This window comes from Carassius gibelio, chromosome B20 (assembly GCF_023724105.1).
Source record: "Carassius gibelio isolate Cgi1373 ecotype wild population from Czech Republic chromosome B20, carGib1.2-hapl.c, whole genome shotgun sequence".
In the NCBI taxonomy this organism is placed as follows: Eukaryota; Metazoa; Chordata; class Actinopteri; order Cypriniformes; family Cyprinidae; genus Carassius; species Carassius gibelio.
In genome coordinates this window covers 17729705-17757679 of record NC_068415.1, presented here as the reverse complement: position 1 = coordinate 17757679, position 27975 = coordinate 17729705, and the positions used below count along the sequence as shown (strand labels likewise).

At 37.2% G+C, this 27975-nt stretch overlaps 1 protein-coding gene across 2 annotated transcripts in view; it reads left to right on the top strand.

The window, feature by feature from the left end:
- The window catches only part of LOC127983859 (trafficking protein particle complex subunit 8-like), a 44072-nt gene extending 18848 nt beyond the window's left edge, over window positions 1–25224 (top strand). For both annotated transcript variants that reach the window (XM_052586224.1, XM_052586225.1), the window contains 17 exons: window positions 1516–1740; window positions 2776–2884; window positions 5504–5698; window positions 6461–6627; window positions 6714–6788; window positions 6900–6993; window positions 7093–7250; window positions 8552–8985; window positions 9790–9967; window positions 10671–10767; window positions 13824–13892; window positions 14172–14221; window positions 14353–14541; window positions 15333–15434; window positions 20064–20206; window positions 23821–23910; window positions 24004–25224. In XM_052586224.1, coding sequence (XP_052442184.1) covers window positions 1516–1740; window positions 2776–2884; window positions 5504–5698; window positions 6461–6627; window positions 6714–6788; window positions 6900–6993; window positions 7093–7250; window positions 8552–8985; window positions 9790–9967; window positions 10671–10767; window positions 13824–13892; window positions 14172–14221; window positions 14353–14541; window positions 15333–15434; window positions 20064–20206; window positions 23821–23910; window positions 24004–24238 — 2610 coding nt within the window. In that variant the 3' untranslated portion in view covers window positions 24239–25224. The remainder of the gene's footprint in view (window positions 1–1515; window positions 1741–2775; window positions 2885–5503; window positions 5699–6460; window positions 6628–6713; window positions 6789–6899; window positions 6994–7092; window positions 7251–8551; window positions 8986–9789; window positions 9968–10670; window positions 10768–13823; window positions 13893–14171; window positions 14222–14352; window positions 14542–15332; window positions 15435–20063; window positions 20207–23820; window positions 23911–24003) is intronic.
- Window positions 25225–27975: the final 2751 nt, after the last annotated feature.

Sequence of the window (27975 nt, the reverse complement as noted above, 5' to 3'; positions counted from 1 at the left end):
ACAGCTGTAGCATAAATTCAATGGAATGAGATCATTGTGACCTCTAATAAAGAATGGTTAGTAAGTAAAAACTAAAAGCGATGTAGAAGAGAAAATGTATTGCTTAAACCTGAGTGGGAAACATTAGGGGTGGGCAATGTACCGGAATGCATGATTGACTGATATACATTGTTCAAGTAGTAGAGATTTTGGACTCCTCTCTATAGCAGTTAAAGACTCACGTGAAGTTGCTATGCTGTGTGGTCAAAATTACCCTATTATGAAAAAGATAATGATAAATCTCATTAAATCATTTCCCATTTTTGTGCCATATGCATCAGACGTTTAGCCAACAGTCCATGGGCATGACATCTGAGGCTGAGACTATTCTTCACCCCCCGGCAAAGAGGGGCGGGGTGAGCTGAGCTCATTAGCATTTGAAGGAACATGGATTAAAACGGCTTGCTGAAAACAGAGCTGATTTTGACAGTATAAAAAGGGTTTTGTTTTACACTACTATTGCGAAATTTTAACCAAAGTATGTTATATACGTTTCATTAAGACCCTAAAGAATCATATCAACTTGGGAGAAAAAGGGCAACCGATGACCCCTTTAAGTGAAAGCAAATAGATGAGAAAGAAAACACGTGTGTAACAGTATATTGGATCCGGGCAGCTCTTAAAGTGACAGCAGTCTAAAATCCCTGCTGTTTATCATTCATGTTAATCAAACAACAAAATAAAGAATATCTCTCACTGCTCTTGACTAAATCCCTTTTGTCACTTTAAAAATAAATATATTTTGTTTACACCTTGAAGAATATGCAGTGTTTTGTATATATTTGATTACTTAATTTTGCATTTCATATTTAATTGTTCTACTGTAGTTTTTATGCATATCTTCATATTAATTTTTTTTTTGTCCTTTTGTTTGTAATTTGTTTCTTATTATTCTTTCATTGCTGACCTGTTCTTGTCTATGGTGAGATTTTTATTATTATTTAAATTGTTTTAGATGGTGTCAAGAATCATGATATTTATATAATATATTTTTATCAAAATATTTTACATCTTAAGATGTTATTAAAAGCAAAAACAATTATATTTTTTAAGCATACCATTAACCGTGAAATAAAATTTACTCATTGTGATACACATTTTTTATCATATTGCCCACCCCAAGGGAACATACAGTACATACTCTTGCTCTATGCCAGGCCTCGTCTTTGGTGTCAAATGCTGATATCTTGCTTACTATTAACGTTTGATTGACTCATCTGAGTTTGCTTTTTATTGCCATGAATAAATCAAAAGCTTGCAAGGCATCTGAAAAGCCATTGGCTCTGAAGTGATAAGAAAAAGCTGTGTTTACAGAGTCTGATGAGGTCAGGCTGTCAGTTTTCACCTGGAAGCTGATGCTGCTTTAACAGCGGTGGGGAAGCTATTGATGTCTCAGTAACATGAAGTGCTCTCACGGACGCAGACACATTCTTTTAAGGTGTCCATCAGTTCACACGGTCTCTCTTTCTGTTACAGAAGAGACATGCATTGAGGTGCTACTGCCAGGCTTTGCAGGTGTATAAAGGTAAAGGCTGGACACTGGCTGAAGATCACATCAACTTCACCATCGGTCGGCAGTCCTTCACTCTGCGGCAGCCAGAGAATGCAGTTGCCGCCTTCCGGCACATTCTCATCAACGACAGCAAACAGTCAGCTGTGCAGCAGGCTGCTTTCCTCAGGGAATACCTCTATGTGTACAAGGTTAGCAACACACAATCTCAATCAAATTAATTACGACTCTGTTTATTCACACCAGGAATGATAACCATATGATAACCATATTAGTGTCCACACCAACAGATGACAACGTTCTGTTTTTTTTTTTTTTAGAGAGCACTGCAGTTTTGTCGTCTGTCACTTTATGGTGATTACTGTTTGGTTGAATAGTAAAAATGTCATGATGGTTACACCACATTATGTTTTTACTTCTTAACCAAGTAGTAAACGCTAATAGTAAAAAGAGCGGTTTTCACAGTGAACCTGCATTTCATCTTGTTTTGCTCTCAGAAAGCAGCTAGACTCTGGCAGTGTCACATTCAGGCCACTGACCCAGTTTCTTTCCCCCACCACAATCAGACTTTAGCCCTGAGTTTATCTGTCTGTGTCTCTGCATGAGACTGCTCTTTTGTCATTGTTTGGTTGAGTCTTTTTCATCAGCGCTCTGGCCTTGGGTTGTTCTGGTCCACGGAACTCCATCATCTTCAAGCATCCAGCCTGAATGCATAATAAGAAGAAATTACAACATTCTTCTTGTTTTGTTTCTTAATGGGAGTTTTATGGTCCCACTCTAGCACTCCAGGATCAGCTGTGTAAAATAGCAGTGTCATGCAGCATAGACAGCAAAAATAACACAATGATACAGCACATGATCATCTATAGACACATTTACATGATTCAAAACTGAAATTAGTCTTTCGAATGTGGTTATTTACAGTGTAATTCCAATGTTATTTTAGTATTATATGCTCTGTAGTATGTATTTTAAATTATTTTTTTGCTATTTTAGTTAAAAACTTGGGATAGTTCTTTATACTCCTAGTTCTTTGTAGGCCTTAACACTGTAAAGTGTGTGTATAATGTGCAGAAGCACTGTGCAATCATATGTTTGGCCAATCAGAAGGCACTGATTGAAGGCATGGTACTCGGCGAATGCCTGAACACAACTTGTATGTGAAAAGAAGAGCCGTTTCTCCAAGTGTTGTTGATATATTTGACACGTTGACCTTTTGCCCTCAGAGCATGAGTCAGTTGACCGGTGACAGCTCCCTCCCGCAGCTGCCTCTGCCCTTCGTGCACAGCTCACAAACACGTGTGTTCTTCGGCCATGAGCGCAGACTCGCCGAAGGTAAGCACCCTCTGTCTGTCTCTCACATTCATGTCCACAAGAAAGTGATAGTTCACATGAACATGATGAAAAAAAGTGTCTTTTAGTCACCCTCATTTTGTTCCAAACTGTTATGCATTTCTATTTTCTGTGGAACACAAAAGAAGATATTTGACAAAATGTTCAGGCTGCGCTCAAGCATACAGTTAAAATGAACAGAGGTTAGGGTTGGCAAAATCCCCACCAAAAATGCCAAATATCCATGAAATATTCTATATGTATTCTATAAAAAATTCCAGCAATGATACATTGAGCTAATTAAACGCAATAAATACAATAAGTAAGTTTTGTTTTATTTTCATTTGTTTGAAGACTGGAATAATGATGCCGAAAATTCAGCTTTACATCACAGGAATAAAAAGTTATTTTAATTTCTAATAATGTCACATTATTACTATTTTACTGTATTTTTGGTCAAATTAATGCAGCCTTTGTGAACATAAGATATTACAAAATCTTACCAACCCTAAACCATTCAACGAAATATTCCAAGCATTGTGTGAGCATCAGACTGTTATTCACAGTTGTGAAAAAGTCGTTATTCACTACAAAAAGCAAGCGTATTGCCTTGAAAGTGACCTGAACAATGATATAATTGACTGTTCCTGCACACTAATACACATAGCACAGCGCCAGTGTCATGAATGACATATTTTAACATCCACATTATGTTGAGATGACCTTTTCCCCATCATGCCCACAGTGAAATGAAGATGAACACCACACCATTTATATACTCCGATAAAAAAAGCAATTTCCAGCGAGAACCTCAAATGAGACTCAAAAAAGAGGAGCATTGCTGAGGGGCTTTTCCTTACATGACAGAATAAATTACATTTAAAATAAGAGAAAGGACATCGGCTACCACATTCCATATCTGCAACCAGCTTCACTTCAATTAAAGAGACGCAAACAAAACGACTCATTTCAGGAATATCACAGAAGTCAGATGTGTGTTTAAAAAAAATTGAGTAAACGATGGAGCGAAGAGAACAGGCCTGAGGTGTGAAAACCTTTTTAATTAAATTATTTTCCCGGAACTCGCGCTGGAAGCGAGGGAGGCTTTAGTGGTGTGTGTTGAATGATGAATGCACGGACCTGTTGTCTCTTCCAATGCGCCGCTTGCTTTCCTGAGGCTTTGAATCCCAAATATCCTTTGAGACATCGGCTGATTGGACAAAAGCCAACTCTCTTGGGATTATATATTCTTGATTTCCATATTTTTCCCTTCCGCTGCCATGATTTGTCAGTCATATTTGTAACGAGAGAAGAAATGTGTGAAGGGAAACCCAATGATCATGTTATTCAGCATGAATGGAAATGATCCAAAAGATGAGTCTTGAGCTTCAGTGGAAGGCAGAACATTCTCTGAAGTGTCAAAACATCAATGTCACAAATTCACTTATTTGGTTAGCAACATATACAATTTCATTCCCAGATAATTTTGGTTATTTCCAAATTTTGAATCCTAGATTTCTGTGTGACCTCGGGTTGTTGGACTCAACGGTGTGTCCGAAAAATACAGTAAATATTTACTGTCATATTTTAAAATGTAATTTATTCCTTTAAAGGTAAAGCTAAAGTTTCAGCATCATTACTCCAGTCTTCACGTGATTCTGTCAGAAATTATTTTAATATTCTGATTCGTTGCCCAATAAACATTTCTTATTATCAGTGTTGAAAACAGTACAAATTTTTGTGGAAAGCTTGATGCATTTTTTAAGGATTATTCGATAGATAGAAAATACTTAATTTGTGAATAAATACTGCTAAGTATGTAAATCTTTACTGTTGATATTGGTCAGTTTCATTGGTCCTTGCTGAATAAATGTATTGATCTCTTTAAAAAAATCCCCCCAAATTTTGTATACCGTATTTTTCGGACAATAAGTCGCACCTGAGTATAAGTTGCATCAGTCAAAAAATACGTCATGATGAGAAAAAAAAAAAACATATATAAGTCGCACGACTATAAGTCGCATTTATTTAGAACCAAGAGAAAACATTACCGTCTACAGTCGCGAGAGGGCGCTCTATGCTGCTCAGTGTAGACCACAGGAGCACCGAGCATCATAGAGCGCCCTCCCGTGGCTGGAGACGGTAATGTTTTTTTTTGGTTCAGTTCTCTTAGTTCATTTCTCTTGGTTCATGTCAAATTAATTTTGATAAGTCGCACCTGACTTTAAGTCACAGGACCAGCCAAACTATGAAAAAAAGTGTGATTTATAGTCCAGAAAATACGGTAATATAATATACATTTATTGTATGTGCAGGACAGACTTTTTGTAAAGGATACATTTTTCTGCGTTGTACTATATTCCAGCTAAATATTTTAACCTGCTTTTTCTTGTATAATTATGCATGCTGTTTCTATTGACATATTAAGACAACATTTAGTATTTTTTATTAATGCTTTATTACTACAATTTAAACAAGTTGAGTGTAAAATTGTGTTTAATGAGTGAACAGAATGTAAAGTTTTATTTACACGTCTATACTAATTTGAACAAAAGTTTTGATATTTATGTTTTGTCTCACCTGTATGTTATCATGGAAGCTCTGGCTTTCTTTTTTCCACAGGTGAGAAACAAGCCGCGACGCATGTGTCTTTGGATCAGGAGTTTGACCGGGATCTTTCCCCACTGTGGAGGGAGTTGGAAGAGCGGGTCGTCGCCGTGGCACATAAAGGGACGGTTCCAATCACCTTCCAGCCCTCCCAATGCTGTCTGAACAGTCAGACGGACAACCTCAGATACCCCCTCGCTGTAGTGGAGGGTATGTTTTTCCCTCCTACATCACAGCATTTTTGTCGGTGCTTTGTATCTGGTCTTCTTATTTTTGATTTGAACACATCTATATTGCCTGCATTTTTCCATTTACAAACTCTGTGGAATTCTGTGGAAGTTTTGATGCACTTTAGGGTCTCCGTTATTGCGTTTGATGTCTTGTGGGGCTGTTTTTTTTTTTTTTTGTTTATTAGTGTGTTTTACATTGGACTGAGATGAATTATTCACCATTTGCTTTCCTCTGTTTCATGAAATCTAAAAGAGAACTAATGAAGCATAGCGCCTTCTGTCTTGCAGCCTCATCAGTGGTATTTGTAGTGCTGCAAGTAAAACTAGTATTGATCCTAGAAATGCATTAGTTATCATGATACTGTACATTCACTTGTCAACACCCCACGGCGAAAGGGGAAGAGTAAAGAGGAACAGGAAGAACCTGCAAACACCCTTTGGTAATGCTGCCATGTTCCTACTTATATTTAATCCTCATTAGCAAATATTTCAGCAGCATAGCACATCAAATAAAACGCACTGTTTTTCGACAAAAACTCTTGAATAGTTCAAAAGAAACAAACATTTCAGGATTTTTTCTCTAAAGTGGACTTCAGGGACCAAAAGGTTGAAGCTCCAAATTGCATTTTTTTTTTCATAAAAACCTTAAATTCTGGTACATTTTCAGATCCGAGTCATGTATTGTTCCTGTCATGTCGTCCGCTGTTATTTTATTGGCTTCTTTCTTGTTTTTGCGTCATAGAGCCCATCATTGTGGAGGTGGTTTTCCGTAACCTCCTCAAGGTTCCTCTGGCTCTGTCGGCTCTGTCTCTGCTGTGGAAGTTTACTCCGAAAGACTTCTCAGATCCTCAGGGCAGCACAGCCGGAGAAACCATCACCAATGAGAAAGAGGCACCATCTTTGAAAGAAGTAAGGCTGTTAGTCGTCTCCCGGTTCACCGTGCCTAATGAGTTTTGCATCAGTTTGATTAACTTCTACATTTGATTCCATCCCAGACAACGGCTCTCAATGACATCATTGATACGCAAGTCATTCCACAGTTCACCATAACTCCAGAGGAGACCAAAGTGGTTTGTGCACCTATTTCCTTTTATCTCTACTCTTCTAATTCATCTTTATCCCCACTGCTATACATTAATTGGCTTTGTGTTCTTTTGTTTGCTCTGGTTTCACTTTCTCAGGCCCGTTTGAAGTTGCTCCCTCATAAAACTGGAGAGTTGCATGTTCTCGGTGTGGTGTACAACCTGGGCACCGGAGAAGTGGACAACAGTGAAGGTGTATCACAAACACTCGCTCTTTGATGTTTTGTAGACACTGAAACCAACAGATAAAGTTATTTATCTGATGTAAGACTAACTGATCTTCGTGCTGCAGGCTCGCTGGCTGGGGATCTGATGTGTGTTCGTGGACAGCAGAATCTGGAGATCCAGGGACCCAGACTCAATATGACCAAAGAAGAAAAGACTTCCGTCAGATATGGACCAGATCGCCGCCTGGACCCCATTATCACTCCTCCTATGCCCTTATTGGAGGTGTGTTTGAGAAAATCGAGGCTGTTTAATGATTTACACTGCTCATATCGCAGTGCCTGAGTGATGTATTGAATATTTACAATATATTCACATTGATTTTTGTGGGGATGTATAAATTTATGCTATATTGTGAATATTGCAGTGATTTAAATAATTTATTAGCACAAATCAAGCAAGTGCAAGTTCAGTTTATTTATTTTTTTAATCCGTTCAGAATGTCTCTATCATTTGAAGAAATGGTATATTCAAAAATAAAAAAATACTGAAAATGTATCACACTCAGGCCATTCAAGATGTAGATAAATTTGTTTCTTTATTGCAACATATTTGGAGAAATTTAGCATTACATCACTTGCTCACCAATGGATCCTCTGCAGTGAATGGGTGCCGTCAGAATGAGTGTCCAAACAGCTGATAGAAACATCGTAATAATCCACAAGTAATCCACAGCACTGCAGTCCATCACTTTACAACTTGTGAAAATCAAATTCATCATTTTTTTCAAACCATTGCTTCTGGATAAAATACCTCTATCGATAATATTGTTTTCTTCAGTTAATATGTTGTCTCATCTGAATCAGGAGAGAAATATGCACAGAGATCAAGCACCCCTTACAAGCAAAAACTGTCCTACACAAATATGTTGGTGGATTTTGATGTGCGAGTTCAACAGATGATGTTTTTTTTTTTTTTTTTTTTTTTCACTCAAGGAAGGGTTTATATGGATTATGGAATCATATATTAACCAGAAGCAAGAGTTTAATCTAGTTAAGTACTTAAGTCTTGATTGATTTGTTTATTACAAAAACAGATTTTCACTTCAGAAGTTGGTAATTGATGGACAGGTTTATTTGTGTATTGTGATGTTTTTAGCAGCTGTTTTGCACTCTCATTGTGATGGCACCCATTCACGGCAGAGGATCCATTTGTGAGCAAGCGATGTAATGCAAAATTTCTTTAATGTTGGCATTATATTGAAGATTTTGTTTTAAGTTACCAGTCTACATTGATGACTTCTGAGGACAAGCTACTGTAATTGGTGGATTTAAGTTTTTATTTCAAGGCATTGAATCTCTTTTTAAAAAGATGGAGAACAAAGTCCTCAAGGACGTTCAGCTTTGGGTTTTTTTAGTTATGTCTGTGAAATTATTGATTTTGACTGACTGAAAGACTTTCATTGAGTGCTCTTATTTCAATTAGTTTGAACTTTTGCACTCAATTGGTGTGATATTGTCAATTTTATATGGACCTTTCTCTGCTTGTAACAAAAGAATGATTAATTATGGTTTTTTTCCACCCAGGTGTTTTTCATTAACTTCCCCACTGGTTTACTGTGTGGTGAGATCCGCAAAGCGTGGGTGGAGTTTGTGAATGTGAGTGCAGTCCCTCTCACTGGTCTTCGGGTGGCGTCCACACACCCAGAGTTCTTCACGTTCGGGAGTGCCACCTCTGACCTCACCCCAGTGACCCCCACGGCAGCTGAACACTGTTCTGCATACAAGACTGTGGCCATGCCCCCATCAGTGGCGACCGTGTCGCTGGTGTCTCCAGCAGCGTTCGGGGTCACCAACGGTGACCGGCCAGTAGTGGCAGAGATTCCTTTATCACAAGGTGTGTTGGGACCTGGGGAGGCGTTGCAGATCCCATTATGGCTCAGGGGCCCCGACCGAGAGGGTGTCCATGAAATCAACTTCCTCTTTTACTATGAGAGTACAGAGAAGACCGCCAAACTCCGGTACATGGCCGTTTATGCTTTATTTTGACTAATAATGGACAGTAATAAGAACTGAGCAGAGTTTAAGAAGGTTTTTGTCAGGCCAATGTAGCTTCTTTGGGTGTATATATTGTGTGGTATTATTAAATCACTAAGTTAATTATAATAATAATAATAATTATAATAACTTATTTTCCTTTTGCATTCTAAGAAATTAAACACAACTAAGACTTCACATGGTAGTAGTAGTAGCCTGTTGTTTAAATATATATGCTGCTTCATCAGAATGAGCTTTATTCACCACCTTAAGTGTGTTTGAATGTGTGTGTGTGTGTGTGTACATATATATATATATATATATATATATATATATATATATATATATATATATATATATATATATATATATATATATATATATATATATATATATATATAAAACACAAGATTATAGAAATTCACAGAACTGTCCCTGCAGCAGCTGAGTAAAAACTGTTACGTCTGAGTATGTAGCACTTTATATTTGTTCCTGTGTCTCCTCGACTGTACTATCTAATAAAGGCAAAATCTCAAAAATATGACTTACTCTACGTATAGAGTTTAAAATATATTTACATTTCCTTACATTGGCCTACTGCTGATGCTGAACTGTTGTGGTTTTGCAATCAAAGTGGCTGATAATCAAACATAAGCGTATGCATTTTCATTTTGGAAATTTGCTGTCTGCCATTTAAAGAGGACTAATGGGCTTTTAACATCATTTAGAGTTTGAAAATTACCACATGGCTTACAGTGACTCATCTTGGCTTTCTCTGATGCTTTCAGTCACAGGGTCCTTCGACACACGGCTTTCATCTGCGCAAGCCGCTCTCTCAGCGTCAGAGCCACGGCCAGCCGCAGCAACACACTGCACGGCAGAGAGAGAGAGACCGAAGAACGGCAGGAGGGAGAGGAGAAGAACGGCAGCATGTTGGTCTTCGTGGACGTGGAGAACATTAACACAGTAAGCTCTTTCCCACACACGGTCTGTTCATGTGTCTTTTTTTCATCTTAGTACTTTCTCTTCTTGCGCTTCATGAAATAGAGATGCACAGTTGTGAAATTCCCTACTAATTTATGCAATTCATGGTAAATAAGCATGAACAATTAAGTATTCAATACCTGCTCTTAGGGCTGGGCAATTTAACCGATTTTATCGATTAATTCAAATTTAATGGTTTGCCACGATTTGCTTTCTTAGAAATCGAGGAATTGCGATCTTGAATAGAAATATTACCAAACTTAAGAATTAGACACTTGGACAATATGCCAATGAGAGCCGTAAAGAGAAAATAATTATTTTTATGACCACGTCAAACGTGAGACTTTTCAGACGCACACTTCTCTTCGCCTCATCGCATGCGCGAGTCAAACGATCGTGGAAACGGTATTGTGCTAGAAGCGTGTGCTCTTCAAATGCATGCACAAATGCACCAGTGCCACTGTAGCCTGTAGAATTTCATATCAAACTGTTAAAGAAACGATTATGCAATATCATAGTTGTCATCAGTTAAGTCGTGAAGTTACCAAATAGATGAGTGTCCGATCCACGTCACATTCAGCAGTGGCCGCTCTTAAAGGGATAGCAGCCAAAAAAACCTCTAAGGATTCATCTATTTTAAATTTAAATTTCAAATACATTTCTGTCTCTTCTCTTTCTCTGTCAGAGCGAGGCAGGTGTCCGTGAGTTTCACATAGTTCAGGTGTCCAGCAGCAGTCGGCAGTGGAGGCTGCACAAGTGCATCAACCCTGTGGGAGATAAAGGTATGACTCCTCCAGCATGCTCTGGGTACATGCACTTAATCTCTTAACAGACACTTCCATTCCTCTTGCAGACAGCTGTGGTTAAGTGTTTTGCTCCACATTGCTTGGTAGTCTGTGGATCGCTCGTTTATTTGGTTCTGTGCCTGAGTTTTTTCTTCCAACCAACACAAAGTTGTTCATAGCAAAATATCCACAATTCATAATGGTGGTCCTTCATAAAATATATATTTTCTTTCCTCTTGCCTCATCTTGCACTCAGACTTAAATCTATATCTTGATTCTTACTTTGTCATTTTCAAGTGTCTCTTATCGAACTGTTTTCTACCCTTTGGTAGAGAACCACTTTCTTAAAACATTAAGGCAGCTATATATTTGCTTTATATATATATAAAGGGAATCGTCATGTTTTGGGGTTCTTGGCCGAAAAGTTTAAAAGCCCCAGCAGACAACCCACAGACAAGTAGTTTTTTTTAAAATATTTAGTTTTGCACATTTTGAAATATTACACAGATCTGTTTGAAGATGCTGTGTAAAGAGCGATCTGCCTGCATAAATCCATATGCCCCTCCAGCACTGTGAATATTGATGCAGAGGAACTTGATTGCACTACAGCAGGCCAAGCAGAGTATCAAAAGACCTGGGAGCGGGTACAGACGCTCGTTGGTACGTTCCATGACCTGCAGCCTTTAAATGGACTGTTGAAATTGAGTCACATTGCATTTGTGTTGAGTCAACTGTAAGGCTGATACCTTAAGAGCAAGAAACGAACGCTCATACACATCCTGCAGAGAGTGATGCAGCTGCTCTGAAATGCTGAGATGAAATTAGGTCACTTTGAAATTGTGCTGAGTGTGTGAAACATGCAGGCATACGCATTTTAGCAGTGCACTAAATTGAAAATTGAATCCGGTGCATGCGTTCATCCTGTACCCCCTCAGCTTGGATGAGGCAAATATATTTAATGATGTGAAAGAACAAGAACTGGCTATAAAACAATGCATATTTAACGGAGCACAACACTTCCAAAGCTAAATCAGTGTATGCCTGTTAAGTGTGTAAAATCAATCTCCTGTTTCAAACAGCAGCCCGCTGGCTGGTGTTGTTTAGTGGCATTTATGCCTGCATCATTCTGCAAAGTTAATAACAATATAAATAGTTAAAATAATATGCTTGAAAAGTACTTTAATTCCGTACTTTTAATTAATTTATTGGCCTATAGGGAAAAGTGTCTTTTAATCTGAAGAGACGATGGATCATGGACCTACAGCTACAAACATGAAGAAGACTGCTTTGTTGTTAGTCTTTGAATACTTTTCATAAAAAAAAAGTTTTTATATAGTTATATATATATATATATAGTTATATATAGTTATATATATATATATATATATATATATATATATATATATATATATATATATATATATATATATATATATATATATATATAGTTATATATATATATATATATATATATATATGTATATGTAACTAAAATGGTACTAAACCATTGTTTCTCATATGGACACCTGTAAAAAATAAATGTAAATATCACCTGAAAAAAAAATCTTTAGGAAATTCAGCCAGGGATTTTTTGGGTGGGTGGTAAGAGACAAATGCCGGCATTGTGGATTTAGATGGCAATTAAATCACTGACTACCCCTTGTAAATGGTTACAGGAACACTCATCTTTTTTTCAAAAACAGGCTAATTTTCCAACTCCACTAGAGTTAAACTCCTGCGGCTCAGTGGTAGAGCATTGTGGGTTATCCTGAATGCACTGGAAGGTATATATGGTATATCCTGAATGCAATGTAAGTCGCTTTGGATAAAAGTGTCTGCTAAATGCATAAATGTTTATGTAAAAAGTTGAGCATCTCGCTTAAAAATGTCCAAAGTGTTCAAAGGAATATTTTCAGACGCTGCATAATATCACTGTAACTACAGAAGAGTCTTAAATAGGAAAAAATAGAAACTCTTTGCTCATTTTTGAGCAAGATTCTAATGGTCTAATCAGATTTAATGATCTATGCTAAGCTAAGCTAAAAGTGCTACTGCCAGACCTGGAGATCGGCTGAATGGATTCAAAAACAGTAAAACTCAACTGTTTAACTCTAGGGGAGTTGGAAAATGAACCTATTTTTTATATATTTTTTTTTTAAGTGGAATGTTTTCTTTAACTTAAATGAATGAAAATATGCGCATTTGAAACTCCCATATATCACAAAAAAATTTTTTTTTTTTACGCTCGCATGAGGTGGTTTTTCTGGCATTTCGAAAAAGGAATAGATCATTCCATTTTCACATTAACGGGCCACTTGGTGTACGTAAAGTCACTTGATCAATCTTTAATGTACTGTAACTTCCAAGAAATATCTCATACACATGTCCACTCTGGAGTGTAAAGGGCTTTCCTTGCCATTAATGCTGGATAACCCTTTATTTACACTGCACACGTCTGTGGTGCATCGGCCAGACTCTGTGACGCTTCTCTAAAGATACACGCATATGCCTCTTTTGATTTAAAAAATAATGGCTAGTGTGGTGGCTGCAATATATGTAAACCTACCAACATTGCTATAACTTATCGTAAGAGGAAAAAAAGGTTTCTTTGCATAACATTGATTGGACACCCGGCTAGTGACATCAAACTTGGTTTGACAAATCTTGTAATTTTGAATATGCGTAAGCGCAAATGAGATTTGACAGCTGTGACAAATGAGTTCTGTAAATAATTAATTTTTGTGCTGTTACGCTCACACAACTATCATCTGGCGTGTTAAAGTAAGTGTAAGTGTGACCTGAGTTCACATGCTAAGGGCAAATTAAAACTAAACCTTTGAAGCGATAATCAAGAAACATGGAAAACAGCTTGTGAAATATGGAGCAAAATGCACTTTAAAATTCAGACTTTGCTTTGAAGAGTTAATTAACTGACCTTGACATCTGAACTGTTTTTGTGCATTTGAGTCTCTTATGTGGAAGCACTTAAAAAAAGGTGGATGAACACTCATCAACTTTCTTGTTTTTGCCTTCATTTCATGTTGTGTTTGCAGACTCTAAGCTGGCCAGCAGGGAGAGGGGGAAGCTGTGCTTTAAAGCCACCAGATGCAGAACAGAAGAAGGTGAGGCTTCCAGTTCACGCACACATACACAAACCCTTGTGTATTCAGTGTATTTCTATGCAACATTTGCAACATTGACTAAACTGCTGTCTGGAAAGACCAAGATGTATTGCATATGTAGAGGTCTATGCATTTTATTTGATAATCGAATAAATTCCTACATGTGACTTTGCCTCCGCAATCACAGGTGCTCACAGACAATTAAAATAGAGCAAACTGTTGTTAACATTCTGATGTTTGAACATAATGACTTTTTTTATTTTCTCCTCAATGCCTCAGCTACCTCAAAAAAATACACCTTTGCCGACCTCAACCTTGGCAACGAACAAGTAAGAATGCCTTTTTGTTCTCAGTACTAGTTAAAATCATGTCACTGACTATAGTCTTCATTCAGCATTCAGTGGATTGATTTACACCCCTCATTGTGTTTCACTCTCTTTGTCTTTTTCTCTTTCATTAGATTGTCAGCTCTACTACTCCATGTGCTGATTTTTTCTTCCGGAGGGGTCTGCCCTCTGAACCCAGGAGAGGGGGCATTTCCACAAGCAATGCTAGTCAAATGTGGAGACAGAGCGGGACTGATGACGGTGTGACCGATATTGTCAAAAAATGCAGTGACGTAGAGCTTGACATCATTGTCCTCTGGAAGGTACCCTGAAGAAATGTTCCTGCATTTATTTTGATTCAAGAAGAGTGTAAAAAAAAAAAAAAAAAAAAAAATATATAAAATAATATTATTATATATATATATATATATATATATATATATATATATATATATATTATTTATTTATTTTTAGGACTGCCGAAGTATGTTGAATATTGATATTGAAGCAGCAATTAACCATTTACCAGACAGCACAATAACACATTTACCAAATTGGATTAAATTAATGTTGTTGTTTTTTTTTTGTATTGTAAGGAATTTCTTTTCAGAAATCATGAAAGTCATGATGATTATTTTAAATTGTTTATAGAACTATTTTAAATAGTAAGAAATAGTCAAAATCTGCATATAGTTCTTCATTCCTTCAATAGTGGATGGGGAATAAAGTCATTTTTTATAATTGTCATTAATTACTAAATAACTAGTGTACTTAAAAAATTTGTGAGTTAAACACACTTTAACTGTTCAACTGGCACCCATGTCATTTCTGTGTAAGTTTCTTGATTTAAACCTTAATAATAGATAATAATACAAGGTGATTTCTAAAAGCATTAACAGCCAACTAGCCACTAACTTCTATTTGTTCACCAAACCAACTGCCTTTCATTTTGGATGAATGCACCAGTGTTTAGCAGCACTAACGTTGATCACTTGTACTGTCAACAGAAAATCAGCTCCTCAGTGAAATCTTGTTGTAATTAATGCATGGCGTTACTGATGCTTTAAGATTTGAGGACAAATATCTTTGTATTAATCATATAATGTCATTTCAGGCGTATGTTGTGGAGGATAACAAACAGCTGATTTTAGAGGGGCAGCTTCACGTTGCACTGCAAACCATTGGCAAAGAGGCCTGCTCACTCTCGCAGAAAGAGGTACTTACACATATGCACTATTTCATAATGACTCTCCCTTGCTATTCAGCTCTTTTAATGCGGGTGCTTTACAAATGTCTGTCTATAAAGAATATAGTCCCTTGCTTTAGTGCAAGAGACCACTGTATCTTTTCAATGAGTCTCGGTAAGTGTTTACTTGAGCAAATGAGCAAATAATATTTTGTGTGTGTATGTTTTGAATTGTCAGTTATTGATAGACCAAATTGGATTTATCCTTATACACACAGGTAAAGCACTCGGTTGGCTTTTTTTTTTTTTTGCCTGTAGGATTCAGTGTTTCAGTTAAATACCCCTCATGGCAAAGAACCTGAACTCAAATAATAGCAATCCTATGAACAGAAGCTTTAACCTTAATATGCAAATGGCCTGTACTTTTAATATCTGTCTTGTCATCTGATAGAGCAAGAAAAATGTCTTACTCAAACTGCCGCAGTCAAACATGCTTGATAGCGTGGAAATTAATTTTAGTGAGTTAATTTATCACTGAGTGGCTGTTGTAGACAGTTAACTCAAGCATTGATAATGCATTTGATCACTGAACTAAAACACTAAAGTGCCCACTGAAGGTGTGCTTTTTTAAATCATTATTTTCTGATTGAGTAAGCCAGATATGAGACCAACACATTGAAACGAGGTCAAAATGACTTTAATTCAGTTCTGTGTTTATGTCTCACTGTAGCTGAAGTAATGGACATCTGTTGACACTCTGCAAGTCGCTTTTATGCCTCAGAGCTTTGATGCTTTTGTAGGGCATAGGTGGTTATAAAGGCACTTTGAAGAAAGTGGTAAAATAAATAATTTCAGTCTCCTGACCTTGATATATGGGGAAAGGTGTAAGTGTCCTCTGACTTTTTTATTAAGAAAGGTGAAGGTTGGAAGGAAGGATTCTTTGGTGCTCAAGGATGAATAAAATGGAGGAGATGGACCTTGAAGCTCATCATTGTGTGTGATTTTTATTGGAGACCTGGGTACTTCTTGTGGAGGGAAAAAAAAGAAGTACATTGCACTAAAGTAAACAAAGGTTTTTTTTTTTTTTTTTTTTTTTTTTCTCATTGCTCTCCAATTATTTATTTTGTCATATGACAAATTCATATACTTGTGCAGGTCATATAATTAGAATATCATCAAAAAGTTGATTTATTTCACTAATTCCATTCAAAAAGTGAAACTTGTATATTATATTCATTCATTACAAACGGACTGATATATTTCAAATGTTTATTTCTTGTATAATCATTTTGATGATTATAACTGACAACTAAGGAAAATCCCAAATTCAGTATCTCAGAAAATTAGAATATTGTGAAAAGTCTAATCAGCTAATTAATCTAAGACTGATATTGTTGTGTGTTAAAGGGATAATTCACCCAAAAATGTATAGTCATCAAAACTTTTATTTGAAGTTTAATATGAATCTTCTGAAGAGACACAAATGTGCTTCCTTGATGCATGAAAACCTGATTGCAAATAAATGCACAGACACTATTTAAACTGAACAGAGATGACATCACTGAATTCAATGATGAACTGCCTTTAACTGTCATTCTGCATTATTGACACAATGTTTTCCTTATGAATGTTGTTCAGTTGCTTTGTCGCAATGTATTTTGTTTAAAGCACTATATAAATAAAGGTGACTTGACTTGAGTGTAAATCAAGTTTGCTCTTCAGTAGACTTAGATTAATGTGGATTACTTAGACCTTTGAGATAAAACGGTATTGTTATTTACTGATAAAGCTCCCAGATGCACACCTAAAAGGAAGCACACCTCAAATTTGAATGTATTGTTTTTGCCTTAAAATATTATTTTTTTATTAAAAATCTCCTTAAAAATTTAACACGTGTTCTGAATAAAATACAATCTGTGTGATTGGCGTGTCTGCTTTTTGTATTAAGCTATGCATACATACATACATACATGATGCAGTTTTGTTCATAATTGCTTATGCAACTGAGAAAATTGTTAAATTAGACTTTATGGACTTTTTTTATAGATAGTCATTATTTTATTGCATTAAATAAGCAATTTAATTTGGTGCATTATTTTGCTCATTACGCCCTCCTGTGGCTTCAGGAAACAGTTTATTTAAAGGGGTCATATGATGTTGCTAAAAAGAACATTGTCTTGTTTATTTGGTGTAATGCAATGTTTATGTGGTTTAATGTTAAAAAAAATTCATTATTTTGTACATTATTGTTTCTCCTCTATGCTCCGCCTTTTTGAAACGCGTAAATTTTTACAAAACTCTCGTTCTGAAAGTCAAAGTCTACGCTGATTGGCCAGCTATCCAGTGCATTGTGATTGGTTGAATACCTCAAGCGTGTGATTGAAATGTTACGCATTTACCATACTGTGATCCCGTGTCCTGGCATGATGAGATAAAACCAATAAAACCCATTATAAACGAGCGTTTGCTGCATCCAGTGGGGACATAATTACTGATAATAATGACTTATACTGTCTTATGTTTGGTTTGAACTGTTCTGGAACAGTGTTGTAAATACAACTTAACCACAGATTTTTTAGTTTTGTCCTTTTTTTGGAAGGCCAAACTAAGTAGTTTTGCTTTCACAACGAAGCACAGAGTGTCTCCATGACATGGCAGTGGCAGCAACAATTCTACAGGTAGAATAAGAGTTACACTGCCTTTCTTTGCAAGAACATTTGGGTGGTCTCAAGCAAATCTTCCCACACAGTGACAAAGACGTGGGTTTAAACGAGGCGTTTCAGTAGGGCGTGGACGAGTCTTAACTTTGATAAAGAATATCTCTTTGGGTTTGAGACTTAAGTCTTTGCAACTTTACAGATCTTAACTATAGACAAACCGCTTGTTACACTCCAAAGAGAAAGGAAAACCTTGAAATTGCATCATATGACCTATGATCTACCCCATTAATATTTTTATGCCCCTTGCAAAAACTCTGATGTTCAATAAATTGAACATTTGATGGGTTTTAACACTTTCCCAGGGGTCTTCGAGCAGTTCACTGGAATATAAGAGTCCTACAGAAAAACCCAGACCCCTAGAGAGGGACTTTTTTTGGCCGTCTTTTCTTAGCATCTGGCACCTCTTATTTTGTGTTTATTCCTTTCTGTTTCTCACTTCAGGTGCTTTGTGAAGTGTCTGACCTCCAATACAAGCTAGATACACACAGTCTTCTGCACTGGCTCTCGCTCAAGTCTTCCTCTCATAATTCGACTTTCTATTTTCTCCATCTGAGACGAAGTGCAAGAGCAATGTGACTTTGAGAGCATTATAAGTGAGTCTGCTCTTTATGAAGATGGATGCATCCTAAGGTGCTTTAATTGGTCAAAGAGCCAGACAGCAGAGACTCTGACCTTCGTTTGTGTCTGCATTTGGCTCTGCATGTCACCTTTCCAATCTAGATGTTCCTCTGTTTGAATATGCAGATTAATATTCAGATGTTTAATGTGTTTACTGTGCAGAAAAATCTTGCCTGTTCTATGTCTATAAAGGTGCAAATAAGCAGCAGAAAAAGCAAGGCTGTTTGGGAGTGTGTGTGTTTCACAAGTATTTAATATATGGTATTAGCAAGGTGAAGGAATCGAGTTTTGTGTGGGTGTTTTGTGCAAAGTGACAGCTCTCTGCTGATTTGACGGCTACACATCAAAAAGCGTGTGTGCGCGCGCATGGATGTAAGTGTAGTAGATGCCAAGTATGACATTGCGTTTTAAAACTCACCTTCATGTCATTTCAAACACACACTGTGGTTTATACGTTTAAAATATATTTGAGTATAAACTGTAATTAAAATGAATGGTATTAAATCATTTTTATAGAAACTGTATTAAAGTAAACATTAATTTTAAATAGTCATGTTTCACATTATTGCTGTTTTCATGTATTTTGATCAGCTTTGATCAGAAATCCTTTAAAAGCATTAATCTTACCAACCCCAAACTTGAACGATTATTTATATCAAAAACTACAATTAATTTTGTGTCATCTTGTTGTAGTTAGTTTTTTTTTTTTTTTTACTTTTAGTTTTCCCCCAGTTACAGTAGTTTTTATTTCTGTTTATTATTATTATTATTATTAACTTGGACAAAAACAAATAAAAATAAACTGTCATACAGGTTTGATACAACATGAGAGTGAGTAAATACAGACTTTTAAAGGGCATGTTTAAAAGTCCTGTCAGTGTCCAAACTCTCTCTTTTGGTTTCCAAATGTTCCTTCTCCATTTCAGCTTCTCATTGATTCACATTTTAATTTTCTCGGTAATCCATTCATCTTTTCCTCCGTTTCCCTCCTGCTGTTGGGCACGATTCCATCCGGTCTGAAATCTCTCACTGCACGCCGTTGCGTAGCAACACCCATTCATTGCGAAGGAAGTCCCTCACATGAGGGAACGGTGTGTCACATGTTGATCTCAAAGTCTTTTTTTAGAAACCCTCACGTGAGCTTGTACTTTTCTCTCTTTTGCATTCGTCCTGTCTCATCCACCACATTCTCTTCACTCAGCCACACACACAAACACTTTACACCGAATAAAAAGATTTTGTTATCAAAGCTATTTCCTCTGCTGGTGCCAATTCCTTTAAGCTTTCAGAATGAATGAAACTTATTCTTTTTGTAAATTAGGAAACTCAGGAAATGGTGCTTCTGAAGTTCAAGCCTGACGTTCCTCCCCCTGTAAGCAAGCCCTCGCTGGAACAGCTTTCCCACCTCATAAAGACTTGTCTCCACTACCCAGAGTCTTATGATCATCCCTTCCCACAAAAGAGGTAAAGTGCATGCAAACAAACACTTTTGAAAAGCTCAAAGAGACCTGAATCGGTTAGCTGAAATCGGCTGACTGTGTTTCTGAGGTGATAAGACTCAGACAGTGACGCCCAATGGAGCGCTTGTCTGGCCTAGTTCTGCAGTGGTGTGTGGAAAGTAGGTGTGTCCACATGAAAGATGGAGATAAACTGGACGGGGTCGAGCTGATGGCACTCCAAGTGCTCAGTCATCACACATTGCTTTAGGTTTGTGCGAATGTGCCCTCAGAAATTTGTTTGTCTGTTCATTGAGGAACAAATGCCAGTCCTCAGTCAATGCTAAAAATCTCACTGAAATGCAAAACACAACTTAGAAAAATTACTGTTCAAAGAGAATACCTGTAACATGAACATAACTCCTTTAAAGTTGGCATGAAATGGAAATTCTCTCTATTACATCTTAGCGATCTTATACAGTAGTAAACAGTTCATCCATGCATTTCATATTTTGACCTAGTAAAACTCAGTCCAAATGTTATAACTGGACCTTCCTGTAAAAACAGCAGTGTGATGTATCCCTAGACTTCTCCAATCTTTTAGTCTGCCCCTTTCTAAGAGTCAACCTCAAGCTCGAATTCCAAACCAATCAACAACGGACAAACATTTTACCAGGATTTACCTCAATGCAGTAGAAAAGAGTTCTTCAGATAAAAATAAATTAAGGTTTTTGAGGAAAGCGTTCCAGGATTTTACTCCATTTAGTGGACTTCATATATAACTTTTTGCCACATTTTGTGACAGGATACACACACAGTAGTGGTCAACTGTTTGACGGTAAACAAAAGAGTCGTCATCGTCAAATAATTAACCTCACTTGAAGCTTTCAGTAAATTAAAAATTGAACACCCAAAACTGTATATGGCATTATAACAAAGACAAACTAAATGTTTATATGTGATATTTTGGAGGGGACGTCGGATGGCGTTGCATGGGGATGCAATGATGTGTGCCATTTCTATAAAATATAAAACGAGAACATGAAAGGAATATTCTAAAAGCTTATTTAGAATAAGGTAAATAATTAGATTACGGATGTCCATGTAAATGAAGTCACTGAAGCAAGAAATCAGTATTTACTAAAGAGAGAACATAATGAGGAAGTAATAACTTTAAAACAACTTCAAAAACATGGAATGCCATCATAAAAAACTAACAAACTATATTAATCAAATTAAAAAATTTCAAGTGCTAAAAGATCTTGCATTTTGATTTTTTATCCTAATTGAACACAAGATTTAGGACATTTCGTTGATATGTTGCACTTGGCTGGAGGCTGGATGTGTTGTATATGATCACGATAATACACTAGCTAGGAGAAAAAAATGGTTGAAATAACATTTGAATTTATTAATAACTTAAATGCTTTGAATGTCTTAAAATTGCAATGTAACTTAAAGGCCGTGTTGCAGGGTAAATTTTTCATTGAATTTGTGCAATTTGCTTGTTGGTAATAAACATTTAAACTGTTATCCATTGCATTTTATGTTGTTGGGCATCACAAAACGGAATATAATACGAAAAAGTAGGTACTATCTTACAGCAGTCTCCTTTCCCCCACAATGCATTGCATTACGTCACGTTGGGGAGAGAATTTACCAAAGCCTGCCTTGAGAGCATTGAGAGTGACTAGAGAGACAAGTAGTAGACGAGAGTATTCAGATAGCGCAGATAATAGATAAATAGATGAATACATAGATATAGACAGATAGATAGACTAGATATATAGATAGATATCAACCAACAGTGACCAAAACGCACTCACTTCCCTAAAGCACAAGCTTTCCAACGCAGTTTCCATGGGACGGCACCGCCCACACAAGCACAGCGACAGACACGCGGCTACGTTTGCATAAACATTTTCACCGGAGGAAGAGATAAACGCTTAGAAACGTCCATATAGCTAGCATGATGCCTTCTATTTCTAGATGACAAAGACAACGTTTATCAGTACTACGACACTATGACAAAGGTTACTGGTACTTATCTGAACTAACGTCATGATCACTGCCACTAGATATAAAGAAAACGTTGATTTTTCACTCGGTGCTATTCAATGACAGTAAAATATGTGTTGTTATTGTGCACTGCTGCTTGTAGACTAGCTCCAGTGCTCATTGTTGCTTTGCTAAATGATAGCAACTCACCAGGACACTTCACCAACTCTCCACTCATTCTCCTCGGACCATGCATTTAATTGGCTTTGACGGACATCAGTTCTTGGCAATTACTAATTTGCCCTCTTACGTCTGGCTGGTTCGAAATTACACGGCTGCGGGCCATCATACATGTTGGTTCTTGCCACCTCTTCTGCATCCCAGTCAGTCGCTATAGTTCAGATGCTGCGTTCCAGGCCGGTTTTTGAGCTCGTAATCACTATTTCATACCACAAATGTGTACTGTTGCAGGCAAGTTACGCCAAACTTTCTGAGTGCAAGGAATTGACGCTAGATTATTTATTTTATTGCAACATTACATTGACCTAGAATTGTTTTTTCAACTTGAACCACTTGCATAAACACTGCATCCGTAGGTAGTATTATCAGTAGGGGTTGCCATTGTTGTTTCGCGTCCTGTGTGCGTTCCAGTGCACTTTCACAAGTTTGAGGTTGGAAAAACACGGGTTGCCTGGAAAGCGGCATCATACTACGCTGAGGCTACCTTTTCTCCCCTTCTCCCCAACGTGACGACATCACCGAGTTGCGTAAAAAAACCCATTAAAACCAAAAACATTAAAAAATGATATACAAATCTTGAGTGATTTATGTACCCAGTAATCGAAAGTGGTGGTTAACATGCAACATGGCCTTTAAGTAGAAACAGATCTTTTGTATTGGAAAATACGAAACTGTAAGGAGGAATTTTGGTTGACTTAAAATAAAATGATTAAACTAAACTAAATTATTTAAGTCGGACGTATGCATCACCAGAAGTTGTTTTTACCAGAAAGGTAAAAAAAAATATAAGAAAATGTATACATGGATGAGTCATACAAAAAATCTGTTCAACATGCGTTTAATTTTTTTTTTAATTATTTATTGTTTTATGTATTTTGATTTTAATTTTAGTATAACAAAGAGTGAGAAGAAAATCGAAGACCTAAAACCGGGTCAAACTCATCTTACTGTGCAACAGCACTGCCATACAAAACTTAAATTTGCCAGGAAATTAAACCAAACATCTTATAGCATGAGATGAATGTTCCAGAGTCAGGGGGTTAGTCCATCCATATTTGTGCTTCAGGACAAATGACTTACAGTTGCTGCACACCCGTATGGGAGTAACAGAAGTTATGAGACCCATTGATCAAAGTAATTTTCAGATGAAAGTCAAGAGTGCTGTATTTTACATCACAAAATTGAATAGAAATTGAATAATCAATTTTGTCTGGCTTAAAAACTTGGCTGCATGTTTGAATTCCGATAAGAGGTCATGAGGAGACACAAATACTCATGTTTTCTATTGCATATTTCAATGGAAGAATTGCTCATTTCAAATGAAGTTTGCCTTTGTGGAGGATGCACAAAGCATTGCTATTTCAAGAATTTGAACAATTATTTTTTTTTTTTTTTCTTCTCTAGTTTATGTATGGTTCCAGTCACCCTGACATTGTCCAACTGTTCCTCGGCTCAGGTAGACGTCATTGTTGATCTACGGCATAAAACGACCAGGTACAGCTCAGTTTTCTCTGATCCCAAAGTCTTTTTGAAATCTTGAGATTGAACTTACAAGCCATCTCGCACTCTTGTTGTCTATCTTTGCAGCCCGGAGTCACTGGAAGTGCATGGGTCTTTTAGCTGGCTGGGCCAGACCCAATATAAGTTGCAGCTCCAGGCTCAAGAGGTGTACAGGCTTTCCTTGAAAGCTTGTTTCTTCCAGGCTGGAGTTTATAATTTGGGCACACCCCGTGTCTTCGCCAAGTTGGCACAGACCAGTGCTATGTGTGAGACCAGCCAGCAGAGCGCCATGCCTGCCCTCATCATCATCAACAGTGTTTGAGGAACTCCGCTTCATCAATCCAACAGTTCTTCAAAGTCCCACCTAAATAAATGAAGTGGACTGGATTTCAAGATTTTTCTACTTGTTGCTAAAACTAAATCTAATTGAGAGAGATAAGTAAATAAAAAGACTTGAACACACATTTCAACTTAACACTGCATCTGATGTGCTTGTACAGTCTGCAATGGTGAGCTAAACACAAACCGACTTCAGATTTTTTGTCTTCAATGCACCTGAAGTGTGACTGGATCTGTTTTTTTCCATGTTAATTTATCTCTCGTGTCAGCCACGCATCTTTTGAAGATTTTTGCTTTTGTTTTATGAAATCTTTTTGTTTTTAGAACTAATTTTTCAAGATCCCAAACATGTGGTAATGTTAATGGCTATGCATCTCTGCATCATACTGTCCTGTCGACTATCTCACGGTTGTCCACTGTGCTCTGTTGCCACAGTAACACAAAAAAAACACAACATTGTAACATGATGACCTGCGGTTAATATCATTGCAGCTGTTAAAAGGAGTAAATATTCTGCCTTATTCAGTCAGGCTGCAAATGTGGTGTTAAGTGGAACTTAAAATCACTTTATGAGAAGCCAGTGGAATCCGTGAAGTCCAACGAAGAGCCATCTTATTAATGTTCGTGACCCGGTGAGGAAATGGCACAATCCATGTTGCCCAGCCAAACAGCATAGACTTGTATGGACCTGCCAGGACACCAAGAGGGGTAAAGTCAGTCTGAGGGCATATTTTTTTGTTTGTGCATCTTTGTGTTGATTGGCTGTGCTGTTTTCTCTGAAGATTTTACATTTTCTACAAACCAATCATCTTCTCCCACCACCCCAGCTCTCATTCTGTCATCTCCACCACTATGCTCAAACTGTTATTTAAATGTATCTACAGGACCGCTTTTCTGAAAAATAAATAAAATAAATGATGTATTATATTTATAACAAATTACTGTACATAGAATAAAATGTAACCAAGATCCTGGCTGCCTGTTGCCTTCTTAGGTGTTTGGCCTATTTTAGAAATGTCATGTGCTGTATTGATTTATCAAGTACCATCTACCAATCACAACACACACGTTTGTTCTCTAACATGCAGTCCCTGGGAAGCATGTAATTGAACATGCACTGGTGCATAATGAATGCAAGGCTTGTTTTTAATAAAAGTAATTTTCTTTTTGTGCCTGGCTATTTGGTTCTAACATTTTTTTAAAGTGTAGTAAAACAGAGCTTCAGAGTCTTGCCAGAAATCCTTTTATTGTCTTCTGCATCTGTTCACTTTTAAGTTCATTCAACAGGGCTGGTTTGGTCAGTGGCACTGTACTTAAGTGAGGTTGGACCGCCTGAGAGGACAACTAGGTTTGTCTGCAATGTTATGCATTTTGTCCCTGAAACGAACAAAAACTAGCTGGAAAACTCAACACGTTTCAACGTCATTCTGTTGATGTTGGCAGCTGAAACATCAGTGAAAGGAATGTGATGAATTTCACAGCAATCGACATAACGGTGCACCCAGCTATTTGATTTGTTTTAATACTTTCTACTTTGTCACAATTTATCTCAGTTTTTTTTTTTTTTCTTCAAAATTTCACTCTTTTTTTATCATGTTTTTTTAATTATTTTTTTTATCTGAAATCATCAGCTGAGCCCACTTTGCAAAACTACAACTACTGTATATGAGTTAACGTGTTGCTTTCCTCTTTCCAGTATTTGCATGCATATACATATTCTTATAATAATCACAATTTGGTGATGTTCTGTGCAAGTAAGCGTCATTAACATATATGCCCATATTACCCTAAATGTCATAAGCATATTGAACCAGCATGTTGACATCAATCATTAGTTTATGTTCAAAGGAAGGTCAGTCTGGGTGACATTAGATAACAGATAGTTTTAAAAATTAAGCTACTTTACCATTTTTTGATTGTTTGGTTATTTTAATTCGCAAGCATGGTTTACATTAATTGAGTGTTCGGGTATTATTAAGATGAATGTAGCCTATAATTATAAGTTTTTTTTTTATATACTTTTAACTCTAAAAGTTATCTGAAAAAAATACTAAGAATAAATCTCAAACATATGATGTGCATGTAAATTACATTTTTTTCTTTTTTTTTTTTTTTTTTTTTTTGGTTCTCAGTAGTACAATGCACATAGTCCAAACATAATTCATATCGCACCAAAAATACCACATACGTGTTTTTTTCTGTCCCTAAAGGGTGCAAATCGACTCGCTCATACATTTTCAGTCTTCCTTAGGACGCTGGAGGGAAGGATTGGATGATTAATGTAGCCCCCTGATCGTTAAAGCTTCCCACCGCTGCATAATTTCACGCGCTTCAGACTAAATGAGCGCTCACGTGCAATTGGATTTGCGCGCGCGCTCGTGTTCAGAGACGCAGAAAGTTTACAGTGGTTTACATTTTTTTCTTAATTTAGAGTTAAAACTGTAAAATAAAACAACAATTTATTGATATACCTTTTAAATGGTGTGTGGGATTAAGCAGGCTGAAACTGCTTAAGGCGTCATGAAGGGTTCAGGATGTTTTATTTATTACATGTGAAACTGTTCCCTCTCTTTTTTCCCTTCACCTCTCCCTTCCCCTATACCTTTCCTTTCTGCTGCGTTCCTTTCTTTCCTGTTCTCCCTTCCTTCCTTTTAATCTCAGTGCGCTTCTGTTTTTGGTTATTTACATTCCTTTTCTTTATTAGTATTATTATTCATAAATTCTTAAAGCACTAATAATTTTGTACTTGAACATGATGCTGAACCTGTTGTCCCAATATGAGAATCCGGTTCTAATGTAATGTGTAAAGGCACGAAAAGCTGCATTCAGTAACGCTCGCTGCCGTCAAAGGTCGATATGTTTTTCCAAACTCACCGTTGCGCGAATCAGGCGTTCAGTACAACTGCTTTTTATGAAAAAAAGTGAGTTGGTGAGGAAGGTGGTAGGGTTCATTCACAACTCGCTGTGAACCTCTCGGGATCACCTGCACGTGCATTTGCGCACAGTCTTGCGCAAGATCGCTCATCACCACCGGGAGGTCTCGTTTTTGGTCTCCCACGCGCATCATCTCGACTCCGCGTGCCACCGCGACGTGGGTCCGAACCGCGGAGCTTTGACGAATGATCACGGATAAAGCGGATGAACACCTTTGGCTTTCCGAGGAGAGGCGAGGCTAACGGCTGTCAAGGTAGGCGAGTGATGTTGGAGATGTTGGATGGAAGTGATCAATCAGGGTTGTTTGAACCCACTTGGATTTTTCTAAGTGATGACATCGAGTGCCTAGCGAGCAGGTGCATGTGGATAAAGAGCGCGCAAAGGAGGCAGGTGCGGATGCGAGAGTTTGGTGCCGATGAGACAGACGCGCGTCTGAAAGCCGAGTGTCTTGCGATTATGCGCTTTTCTGTGTCTTGCGGTGGCGTTCCTCATGCATATACCCCATTCACTTGTTGATTGTTTGTAATCCTGCCTTGAAAACTCATGTGGGGTTTGGTTTTGGTTTTATTAGTGAATGAAGGAAGCTGAAGGCTTGTGTGCTCATTTGCTGAGGGTTGCGCTTCTCTTCGCAAGAAAGTAGTGTGCTGTAACACGTTGGTTAAACATTTGCATCTCAGTCAGTGTTGTTTTGGAATGTATGTTTCCATGTTTAATAATTAACTGCCATGTTTGTCTGATAAAAATGAATGCAGTTTATAAATATGCAACTTATTCCTGGACTATACA